The sequence below is a fragment of the Knufia obscura genome (genome assembly GCF_036327395.1).
Source record: "Knufia obscura strain CCFEE 5817 isolate CBS 148926 chromosome Unknown scaffold_2, whole genome shotgun sequence".
Taxonomy (NCBI): domain Eukaryota; kingdom Fungi; phylum Ascomycota; class Eurotiomycetes; order Chaetothyriales; family Trichomeriaceae; genus Knufia; species Knufia obscura.
This window is the reverse complement of record NW_027042688.1, coordinates 2,532,400-2,543,883: the sequence shown is the minus strand read 5'-3', so window position 1 is coordinate 2,543,883 and position 11,484 is coordinate 2,532,400. Positions and strand designations below refer to the sequence as shown.

The 11,484-nt window shown below is 51.1% G+C and overlaps 5 protein-coding genes across 5 annotated transcripts; 3 read left to right on the top strand and 2 right to left on the bottom strand.

Moving 5' to 3' along the window:
* Positions 1–951: 951 nt before the first annotated feature.
* RPL43 (60S ribosomal protein L43) lies at positions 952–1,326 on the bottom strand (the record flags this gene model as incomplete). The annotated part of the gene is made up of 3 exons (XM_064871222.1): positions 952–1,120; positions 1,221–1,251; positions 1,308–1,326. The coding sequence occupies 3 exons, from the start codon at positions 1,324–1,326 to the stop codon at positions 952–954; spliced, it is 219 nt and encodes a 72-aa protein (XP_064733675.1).
* A 1,072-nt stretch (positions 1,327–2,398) lies between these two features.
* PMZ80_002789 (uncharacterized protein) lies at positions 2,399–3,688 on the top strand (the record flags this gene model as incomplete). The annotated part of the gene is made up of 1 exon (XM_064871221.1): positions 2,399–3,688. One exon carries the CDS (start codon positions 2,399–2,401, stop codon positions 3,686–3,688), a length of 1,290 nt encoding a protein of 429 aa, XP_064733674.1.
* Positions 3,689–4,145: 457 nt separating this feature from the next.
* Positions 4,146–5,743, top strand: PMZ80_002788 (uncharacterized protein; the record flags this gene model as incomplete). The annotated part of the gene is made up of 2 exons (XM_064871220.1): positions 4,146–4,624; positions 4,681–5,743. 2 exons carry the CDS (start codon positions 4,146–4,148, stop codon positions 5,741–5,743), a joined length of 1,542 nt encoding a protein of 513 aa, XP_064733673.1.
* Positions 5,744–6,417: 674 nt separating this feature from the next.
* On the bottom strand, positions 6,418–8,373 carry PMZ80_002787 (uncharacterized protein; the record flags this gene model as incomplete). The annotated part of the gene is made up of 1 exon (XM_064871219.1): positions 6,418–8,373. The coding sequence occupies one exon, from the start codon at positions 8,371–8,373 to the stop codon at positions 6,418–6,420; it is 1,956 nt and encodes a 651-aa protein (XP_064733672.1).
* A 715-nt stretch (positions 8,374–9,088) lies between these two features.
* srp72 (Signal recognition particle subunit SRP72) lies at positions 9,089–11,044 on the top strand (the record flags this gene model as incomplete). The annotated part of the gene is made up of 1 exon (XM_064871218.1): positions 9,089–11,044. One exon carries the CDS (start codon positions 9,089–9,091, stop codon positions 11,042–11,044), a length of 1,956 nt encoding a protein of 651 aa, XP_064733671.1.
* Positions 11,045–11,484: the final 440 nt, after the last annotated feature.

The window sequence follows — 11,484 nt, the reverse complement described above, 5'->3', positions numbered from 1 at the left end:
TTCAGCGGCGGGAGAGTCGTGAGAGTATGATGGAAGAGTAACTCCAGACTCGCGGCGAGGGTTTGGATCAAGCCAAGCCACTAAGCTGCTTAGAGACAGGAACCAGGCAAGAGCTTGGAGATGGACAAGTCACGATGGACTTGCCGCTCTTTGTCCAATCGGCCTGCTTGTGACCTCGTGGCTTCTCTGGTAACCTGTGAAGGTCCTCAGACCAAATTGGCCGATCAGATTGCGCCTATTGATACTGTCAGCAGATAAGTGACTTAGATATGGATGATGCACGTTTGTAGAACTTCACTTAGCAGAATCATTGACCCTGTCATGTGCGATTCTGACTCGAATCGTGCAGTGGTTCGCCGAACTAGCGGTGTGCACACAGACATGTACCGCTAAATGTCGCTTGGGGTCATCTCGAACCAGGTCAAGGCCGAAGGTTTACAGGCAGTCTCGTCTTCCGCTGATCGACTTCATTTCATGCTTGTCCAGTATATTGATACCAGCGCAGACTGTAGACAACATTTGCGGAGACTGAGGCTCGATTGCTTAATATCGCAAGGTGTTCCAGAGAGACAACGAAGGAAAGGGAAGATCAGGGTACTCGAACGTCCTCGGGCTTGGTTCAACTCGATTTCGCTCTTTGATTCGTCATTGAATTGAGGTATCTATGCCGGCAATTCGGTCGTTCAGCATGCTCCGTCGTGGCTAGACGTGAACATTAGGACGAAATGTGATGTTTCGTCGGCTGAGATGAATTCGTGGTATATCATCATGTAGAAAAACGCAACTCCCATCCCCATTCACAACAACTTCATCTACACCTCAGCAATTTCTCTCAGACGTCGGATCGTCGATCGTGTCGCAGCAGCGGCTGGGGTTCTGAGCAGGTCGAATATGTCAGTCTTCGATTCGCCCTGGGAAGATATTTCCTGCTCTTGCAATGATGATGTTCACTTACGAGACGGTCCATGCACCACCAGCAACGGTCTTGCCGCATCCTTTGCAGTTCCAGATGCCGACAGAGTGTCTCTTGACTGTGTTCTTGCCGCAGAATGTGCAGATGTATCGGGCGTGCTGTGTGATCTCCATCTTCTTCACCTGCTTTCGGAGGGATGCACCGTATCTGTAGGTCCAGTCTTAGCATGACACCCTACATGAGTCCGGTGATAGGGTCGCGGTGTTGCGGTCGGCTCGATGGAATGGGAATCGTGGTTGTCGCATACCTTGTGCCATATTTACCGGTCACGCCGACCTCTGCAGAGCCTGTCAGTACTATTCCTGAAACGCTCGAGGGAAGATGCTGGACGCACTCTTGGTTCGCTTCGTCATTTTGGCTTGTGTGGACGAAGTTGTGGGAGTCTTGAATATGGTGATCAGATACAGATTGTAAAAGTTCGAGATCGTTGATGTTCGCAGTCGGAGGCGCCAAGGATGTGGGATTTCGGCAAGCAGGACTACCGCTTTGGAAAGTCGGCCGATATGCCTCAGGCACTTAAGGCCTGTGCCTGCGCGCTCCAGCTACAAGTAATTCTAGAGATCAATAATCACGTCGACATGTGTGTACATTATTGATGCTGAAAGGTCACATTTATATCACAGGCTCTTTACGCGTCCTCCGACGATCCACGACTTCGCCTGCTCAGCCCAAGCGCTTGCTATCGATCTTAATGTGAAGTGACCCAGAGAAAGGTGCATTCTCCTATGCCTCTCGAACTCGTTCCCCAGGCGCTCCAGAGCGCTCCAGCCATTGCAGATATCACAATTTCCTAGAAACTCGAAAGCGTGCAGTCGTAATACGCTGCTACGAGTCGCGAGCCTGGCGCGTCTCTACGGTGAGTTGGTTGACTCCGGCTGTGCACGAGACGAGTCTCGTGCGTATCCTTCGAAAGATGTCCGATGAGCAAATACAGTCATCTTAAACACGATGTGCTCTCGTGAGCCTCATCAGCAAAGAACTTTGCACAAATGTCCTATGCAACTACCACTTTCAGCTAGAGTAGCACATGGCATCGACATCGTTCTGCCCTGTAGCACAGTTCCGGGCGGCGTTAATTTAAATCTGCCTCTTTATGCACGCCTGGCTGATGTGCAAAAAGCCCAAAGTCCTTGGGACAAGCCACTACTTTCGGCTTCGTTGGGCGTAGTCATGTCAGCCACCAACTGGTGTCGGACAGCTGGTGGAGATCTGTCCCCCGAGCTGCTGCTGCTATTGGCTTGTCAGCGTCGAACGCTGCCAAAATAAGAACCGGGCCAGGCTTGACAAGCACTCCACGCTGGCACTTCGTTTGTGAATTTCGATTCCCCTTTAAGCCGCCGGTATCTGTGTGCGAATCCTCCTCACATCGCTATAACGTCTGCCAACAAGGCCACTACCACCCGACTCGTCAAGCTCATCGTCAACATGGCTTCTCAACGGGAGTACGATATCATCCTACTGGGAGCGACTGGCTATACGGGTAAACTCACCGCCGGATACCTCACATCTTCCGTGTCGGAGCCCATCAAATGGGCTATTGCTGGCCGGTCTCAGTCGAAGCTCAGTGACCTTGCAGCAAAGTTGAAGTCTTCGAGCGGATCAGGCAGCGCGCCATCAACAATAGTCGTCTCAGAACTTACTGTCCAGGAAGTCACCAAGATAGCTAAGACGACCAAGATCCTCCTGAATTGTGTCGGACCATATCACAAATACAGCACACCAGTAGTCCAAGCATGCGCCGAATCAGGAACTCACTACTTCGATGTGACCGGCGAGACGCCATGGGTTCGTGAAATTATTCAGAAATTCGAGGACACCGCCAAGCGCAACAAGGCAGTTCTTATCCCAGAAATCGGGATGGAATCAGCACCGTCTGATCTTGTAGCATTCAGCGCGGTCAAGCTTATCCGAGAAATCTGGGACTGTGGTGTCATGGACATGGTTTCAGCCGTGTATGAATTGAAGAGTTCTGGTGCATCAGGCGGTACGCTCGCGACAGGGTTAGGATTATTCGATCACTACAGTGCCAAGCAGCTCAAGGAATCTGCAGATCCGTTTTGTCTTAGCCCCTTGTCACAGCGAGATCACAGGCATACGAAAACGCCAGAACCAACGACTTATCGAAAGACAATGGGTCAGAGACTCACAGGTGTCTGGCAGTACCCTCTGCTTGGTACCCTCACAACCAGCATCACAGCAGGACCAAACCAGGCCATTGTCCACCGAAGTGCTGGCAAGTACCCATACTACTATGGCTTCAACTTCAACTATGCTGAGTACATGGCTGTCAACCCTGGGCCGGCTGGGTACCTTATCTCTTTGGCGCTTATGTTCCTGACAATCTTCCTTGCCTTTCCACCTACCCGAGCCATCATCAAAGGCTTCATGAAGTACAAGCCTGGTGAGGGCCCAACTGTTGAGTCCACCAAGGACAACAGAGTAGAGATCCGAGCTGTTGCCGTTGCAGAACAGCTGTCCAAGGTGCCGAGAAAGGCATTTGTTAACTTTGTGTTCGAGGGTGGCATGTACGAGCTCACGGCCCGGCTGATGGTTACTGGGGCAATCACTCTACTGAAGGACCAGGATAAGGTTGTCAAGACGCATGGATATGGGTTCCTGACACCTAGCGCGCTTGGCCAGGGATATATCGACAGGCTGGATAAGGCAGGCGTGAAGATCAAGGCCAAGCAGTTGGGTGATGTTGGAAGTAAGTAAGCTCACCAATGACGAGATAATTGTCATGCGGACTACAGAAGCAGCACAAAGATGATGGCGGGCATATTTGCGTAAGGGGAGCATGGCGTGGGTATCAGAAAACCACAAGATGGCATATAGGGGCCGTGACGCGACAAATAATTCCATTGCTCATTCAGGTCATGATCTCTCTAGCTAGATAGCGTATTCATCAATTAGTAACTACTGCCCGACTAACGTCCTTTATCCTGACAGCACGTGGCCTGCCAGTGGTCAGTGCTGTTGGAAGCACGAGGCTCGTCTGTGCATAAGTTTGATGCCGCTCGGCCAATCTCAGGGTGCCTCGGCTGTTTTGAGCCCCCAACACCGTTCGTGCAGTAACCATGCATTCACTGTCAGTTACAGACAACATCCAGCATCATCCTCACTTCCCTTCGTACCTGCCGAATACTATACACAGGCCACTCTTTCCTTCCCAATGTCGATACTCACCCAGTCTCAAACAGACCTAGACTCATCAATATCATCACTACGACGACCACGAAAGTCCAAGTCCAGCTCATCCTCCGAAGTCTCCAAGACATACAAACATGCTTCACAACTATATCTCACACGTCGACTGGCCGAATGCTACGAGGCATTACAACCGGTGATACGACCATCCGACAATCCAAGTCAGACGAACGGGAACATCAGCGCATCCGAGGATGACACCCGGCCACGGGCCCCCATAGCACTTGCAAGCACATCCCAGCGGATCAAGACATGGAGTCTCTATGCTGCCCTATTAAATGCCATCATCGAGCTCGGCGATGAGGAAGGGAAACAAGACTTTGGCAGCAAGCAATACCGAGAGATTGTTCGTAATGTTCAATCTAGTGAAGTTTGGGAGCAGGTAGTGGGAGATGGATATATGGGACGGGAATGCAGTGTTGATGCTGAGGTCGTATACAATCTGTATGTGTCAATTCCAGTACTCGGCACAAGCAGTATAAGGACTAATGGCACGGCAGATCCAACCTGTTATTACAGAAAGCCCAAGATCAGACTGTGAACCAGACACGACTCGAAACGTACCTCTCCTCCTCTCCCTCAGCGAGCATCGACCTCTCAGCTCTGAATGACAGTCTCACTTCCAATGGTACACCAGCAGGCTCGTTTCAAAGCAACGGCCTAGACACACCTAAGGACCTCAACAGCCGAATCAAAATCCTCGAGCTATTCACACTACACGTACTACCGCGAAACAATGAATGGGACTACGCAAGATCGTTTATCAGCAACTCAGACATTCTCGACGAGGAAAGGAGGGAAGCATTCGCACAGACTCTAACCGAACTACAAGAGGCAGCAGAAGCACAAACCCAGACCGAAGACGAAGACCTAGTCGGCTTCGCAGACGAGACAGAAACCGAAACCGAAGACGAGAAGATCCGCATGGACGAAAACGACAACGAAGAAGCTATACACACCAACGGAGACTCGAGTGACAAGCACGAACAGCAAGAGCACAGGCCACGGACATCACATCACCAGCGAACAAGCAGCGAAGTAGACTACGGCATCGACGACGAATTCCTAAAATCACATATACAAAATAAACAGCAAGTGCAGACACAATCAGAAGCACAATCTACAGCAACAACAAAAGCCACCTCCCAACGCACACTCAGTCCCACACCATCCGCACCTCCACCCTCAACCTCCTCCGCCCCATCCCGCCCCTCAACATCCCCATCCGCACCACAACCTACCCGAAAACCCTCAACCGCCCCAACACGCCGACCACCCACCAACGGCGCAAACAAGAGAGACACAAACAAGAGCACGAATAACCATAACCAGAAATCCGGCATCTCAAAGCTCTTCCTGATACTCTCGAACCTTACAAGCACGATAGCTACATCCTTAACACGGAATCCGACACAGGTCTTCAGGACACTGATGTTCCTGTTTGCGTTTCTGGCGGTATTAGCGCGCAAGGATGTGCGGGAACGGCTGAGGAGGGTTGTGGCGGGTGGATGGACGAGATTGAGTCAGACGGCGGGGATGGGTGTTAAGGTTAGTTATGTGTAGATTGGGTAGAAAGAGTATAATGGACACTGTGAGCTCTGACCACCCAGGTCTCACATTGCTTCCAAAGAGCTGGCTAGAATGCCGGAGTGATTCGCACATCTAAGTTATGCTACGGATGAGCAGTAAAAAGTGAACATCTCATGCATCTTGCTTAACAATGCAGCCATTTGCACAGTACTACATCAAACTCGGACGGCAGGAACAGCGTAAGAGTGGGAGTAGGAGGGGTCTGAATGATCAGGCTCAATGCTGGAACAATGGGCGGTAATAACGTAAGCCCAGGCCAGCGCACACAAATCTTCTGAACAGTGAATTATAGTCGTAAGACTTGGTATGATTCTCAAGCAGGCATGAGTCCCGCTATTCTACATCTCAAGCAGTTCTTCTTCCTCGCCCCAGCCATCAGGTATAATCATATTCTTCATCTTGATGAGTTCCTGTCTGATCACGAGGAACAACGGCTGTGCTAGTGGCTGCCACTCCTGTGCTTTGGGGTTGAAGCGTCCAGGGCCCGTTGCTGGTGTATTGCACCATGTCTTCGCTTCAGGGTTAAGAGCTAAGGAGGACGCCTTGACGCGTTTGTGGGTAGTATCGTCCCCACGTTTACTGGCGTCCTTCAAGCTCAACAAATCAGTCTCACCGTCCTCCTCATCCTCGCTCTCATAATGCGGCTCCTAATCCACAATCCTCAATACCCCCTCCACCGTCCCATTAACCTGCAATTTATTCCCATAAACATCCCAGAATGCACCCTCTTTATCCCATCGTGGCATCATCTTGCCTTCTTGTACCATTCTGTCCATTTTCGCGTTTACGTCCTCAACCGGTGTGATCGGTCGTGATTGTGACTCTTGCTGCTCACCTGGCATTTCTGCGGCGGAGCCGGCGATCTTGTCCCATATCGTTGTGGAAGAGAAGGCGGAGCGAAGGGATGCGACGGCCGATTCGTCTTTCCAGTCGACTGGTTTGGAGATTGAGGTTGGGCGGGGACGGGGGGGTGGTGGTGGAGGTCGAGATTTGACGGCGACGACAGAGGTGGGGCTGGTAGAGGTATTGGATGTTACGGAGGCGATGCTGTCGTGTTTGGAGTGGCCGAAGGATCTGGTTCGAGAAGGCTCCGAGGAGGATGTAGGTGAGCCGACCGCTGTTCTTGTCGCTGTGACTGGAGTCTTTGGAGTTTGTGGCTGTGAGGTGTTTGTCTGTCCTGCGGAAGAAACTTCACTGAGATCATCCATTGACTCCGTGGCAGTGACATAGCCATCCGTCACGCCGAAATCAGGTAGTGAGGAGGATACAGCCGCCGCTTTGGCGACATCTTGCTGCTGTCGGTCGTGGTCGCGTTTCCTAGAGCTACCCCCCCGCTGCAGCTTTGATGCCATTCTGATTGCCACGATGGCTGTGATGTAGCTGTCGTAGCCAGCCTCGTGTAACCATGCACCACTCGTATAGCGATCAAATTCGCCTGATGTGTATAGCTCTGGCCCACCTTCTTCTAGCTCAAGCTCCTGAGCCACGCTTCCTAAATCAAGACGGCCATGCTTCTCGCTGAAACAGCTTGAGAGGAACTTGGTGTCAATTATTGCGGGGAACATGTCGTGGATCTTGTCTTTAAACTCTTCTAGTGATTGTGGCAAATCTCCAATAGCCATTTTGTAAAGAAACATGATATCTGTCATGCAGTTGTGGCCTATCAGTATCTTCCTTCGTGAGCGGAGCTTGTTGTTGAGATCCGCTAGAAATGCCTTGACTGGCTTCTCACCGTCTGCTGCGCTGACTGTGGCTGGGAGAGCGGGCAGCAGGTAATCGTCGGGTAGTCGTGAGAGATCGCGGCCCATTATGCCGTCTATAATCCAGCGGAAACCGATGGCTCGGGCGAGATCACGTTCTCGGTATTCTGCTTCTAGTGTCTGGCGGCTTGCTTGTTGTGTTGAGGTAGGGTTTGTGACTTGGATGAAGTGACCCATGCCTTGTGTTTTCATGGCCGGAAATTCATTTTGGACGGTCTGGTGGACGAGTCGTCGCTGGTAGCCGTTCAGCTCGTCTGGTATGCCAGCAGGTTGACCATGAGGGATGTTGAGATACTCGGCCTGTTCTTCCTTCGGTTGAGCTTGCCACTTCAAGATGGAATCTTTTATGTGCGTTACTAAGAGTTGATCGTCTTCTTTGAGTACCATATCGTCTCGCTTCGAGTCCGCCGTCATCTTCTCTCGTGCCTTTTGTTCTTCCTGTATCGAAAGGTAAGGGACACCTTGAACCATCTGTCTGCCAAAGTCGAAGCCATTCTTGTGAAGGAATGATATGGCTCCGCTACTCATAGACCATTTTCTAGTAAATTGACGTTCTCTCAGAAGGGGTAACGGGCTGATATTGAAGTTGTATGGCTCTAACACATATCGGCCTTTCTCCTCGTCAAGCTTCACCAAGGTGAGACCTATCTGCAATGGTTGGTATTCGTGCACTGAAGCTCTAGTTTCTTCATATCGATCCTGTACAGTTGGCTTGCCTGAGCGATCCCTATTCCGCTCGGCAATACCAGAAAACTCAAAGTCGAAGGAGATAAAGTGAGAATCAGCTATGTTTTGTAGCAAGCGCACTGCTTCAGGACCAAATTGGTTCTTCGTGATGTCCATCCTTGAAGCTGAGATGGGAGCTCTAATTGGATATCGCGATGGCCCATCGTCGAAAAGGCCAGGGAGGAAACGTCTCAATACATTAGGGGCACGCCAGATAGATGAGGTCGGTGTCGCTTGACTTCTCAGATGCTTGCTAGTTAGTGGTTTGCTGAACAAACGCGCAATGAGAGAACGCATAAGAGAGTGATCGAGGTCAAAAGAATGTCAGATGTTAATGAAGATGAAATTAGATAAGTGAAGTGATGGAGAGATCAAGTCAATGACGAGGTCTTCACGTTGTTGCCCTTTGCCATCAACACGCTTGACGGTGGCGCCTTCCTCTAACATCGTGACCTCCTTCAACATGCATGGTATTCGTTTCAACAAACGTGTCGAATCGAAGCAGACGCGTTGCTGCTCATACATCTCCTGATGCGTCGCGTGCCGTCCTTGAACACTTGGAGAAGCCAGCGTCATTTTCGCACAGAACTTTTGAACTTCATGATTGTGGGGCACGCCTGTACCCGAACCGTGACCACTAGTACCATCGATACCACAATATGGCATTAGTATGAGAAGTGATGGTATTGTAGTGCCTGCTGGATATTGTTTTGCTCTGCCTGAAGTCACAGCCCAACCTCTGGAGTACTATCGAGCAGGAAATGTTACGTGAGCTGGGCGCAATACCTCGAGATCCACCTGCTACCCACCACCCTCGGCGGCAGTCGCAACAATGAGTAAAACTCTAGCCTCTTTACTAAAGAAGAGCACCCTCGACGACCATGATTCTTTTCTTCAAGCGGCCGACGACGCCCTCAAAGCCTCCTCAAACGACACACAAGCACAACAGGTCAAGGCTGTTGCGCTGGTGAAGTTGGAGCGATACTCAGATGCGCTGAAGTACTTCGACGAGAACAAGGGCGTGGAGGAATCGTTACCCGAGGCTTATTCGTATTGTTTGTACAGGAGTGGAAAATTTGAGCAGGCAGTGGAAGCGGCATCAGCAGCACAAAAGTCGAGAGGAGCACAGCATATCACACTACAGGCTGCCTACAGAGCAGAAGACTGGGATGCTGCGGTTCAGGCATACAATACCTTATCGAGTTCGACGGTGGCCAAGGAGGACTTCGACCTTCGAGTGAACAAGCTTGCAATCGACGCAGAAGGACTGTGGCTGGAAAAGATAAGCAAGAGTGCAGTACCACGAGCAAAGACAGATGACTTGGCAGCCTTCGAGACAGCATACAATGCAGCATGTATATCAGTGTCTAAAGGTCAGCTTGGGGAGGCAGATGTGTTACTGAAGCGGGCTGTCAGTCTCTGCGAACACCATGAAGAACTATCAGACGAGGACAAAGCGGTTGAGCTGGTGCCTCTCAAAGCACAACGAATATTCATTCTACAGAGGATAGGCAAGGCCGAAGAGGCTGCTACTCTCGCGAAAGAGGTTGAAGCCAGCATGAAAGGTGCTGCAGTGGACGCCAGAACACGCAAAATCGCTGAGAGCAACGTCTTAACTGCATCCACCGACATCACGAATCCATTCATGGCACACAAGATGTTCAACTCAAGTTCGATACCAAAAGAAGAGAGATTCTTCGCCAATCAGTCAGCAGTACTGTCTTCCAACGAGCGCACAGTCCAGATGCAAAGCTTCAAGTACGATGGCCTGATTAACGCTGCAAGAAGGAATCTGAAAGGCGACGCACTACCATCAACATCCTCCGACATCCTACTCACCTCCATGTTCGAAGCAGCAGCCCTCGCCCGAGGTGAAGTAAGCAAAGCCGCAATCAACAAAGTCCTCCCCGAACTCGAAAAACGACCAAACGACGTCGGCCTAGTAATGACAATCGTCCAACTCTACATCCTCACCGGAAACGCCACAGCCGCCGTCGACGCCCTCCACGCCTTCTTCGTCCGCCTCGAGAAATCGACCAGCGAAAAGGACAAAGACATCAGATACTCCCCCGGCCTAGTCGGCCTGATGATCAGCCTCTACCGATCCCAAAACCGTCGCTCCCAACTAAAACAAGAACTTGCCAAAAGCGCAACATACTGGCGCACCAAATCGAAAGCACCGTCCTCCCTACTCCGCGCAGCAGGCATCGCACTCCTCGAATCATCAAACCTCGAAGACGCCCAAACAGCAAGCGACATCTTCGACAAGCTATACGAGCAGGAACCCGACGACCACGCCACAATAGCCGGCTACGTCGCCTCACATGCCTCGTCGTCAGACTCAAACTCAACCGTGCAATCTCTCGCCGAAAAACTCAAACCAATCTCAGACCTCACCTCCACCATCGACGTCGACGCCCTCGAGTCCACCGGCATCCCTCAATCCGCCAATGCCCTCGCCATCGCGCAAGCAGGAACATCCCGCAAACGCAAGGCCGGCGTACCAGATGACACATCATCCAAACCGAAACGAATCCGCAAAAGCAGATTACCCAAGGACTTTGATCCGAACAAGAAGCCCGACCCGGAGAGGTGGCTGCCTCTGCGAGATCGATCAACCTACAAACCGAAGAAGAAGAAGGGGAGGAAAGATGATCGGACGCAGGGGGGTGGGAATGTTAATGAGAGTTTGGATATTAGTTCGAGGGCTGAGGGGGTTCGGAGTGAGGTTGTGACTGGGAAGGAAGGGGGTGGGAAGGGGAAGAAGAAGGGGAAGGGGAAGAAGTGATTGGTTGATGATTGAGGCATGTCAAATGTGCATGAGCATGAAGCATGAAGTATGAGATATGAGCATGTGGGAAGCTGTAGGGCCATCATCACCGCACATTTGCGTCTCCCGGAGGGAGCTGTGAGCTATCTGAAGAATGAAGAATTTATGCTCGCCCTGCGTGGATTCATCTGCAGCATGTACATTGTGAATCGTTTTGTGACTTTGGCAAGGTGGTCGACGGGGTGCTACGTTACATGCGTGCGTGATCACTCGCAAGAGGTGCTATACCCACGACCTATCAGAACAGTATTAGGGCAGGCACGATCCTATGCCATTACCAAAGCAGGTGCAACGCAGTGATTATATTAAGGCAAGTATTACCCACGACTAAGGGACCCGGAACGCACGATCTAGAGAAGCAAGGCACAACAGCAGGCACGACTCGTTCTACAGAAGGC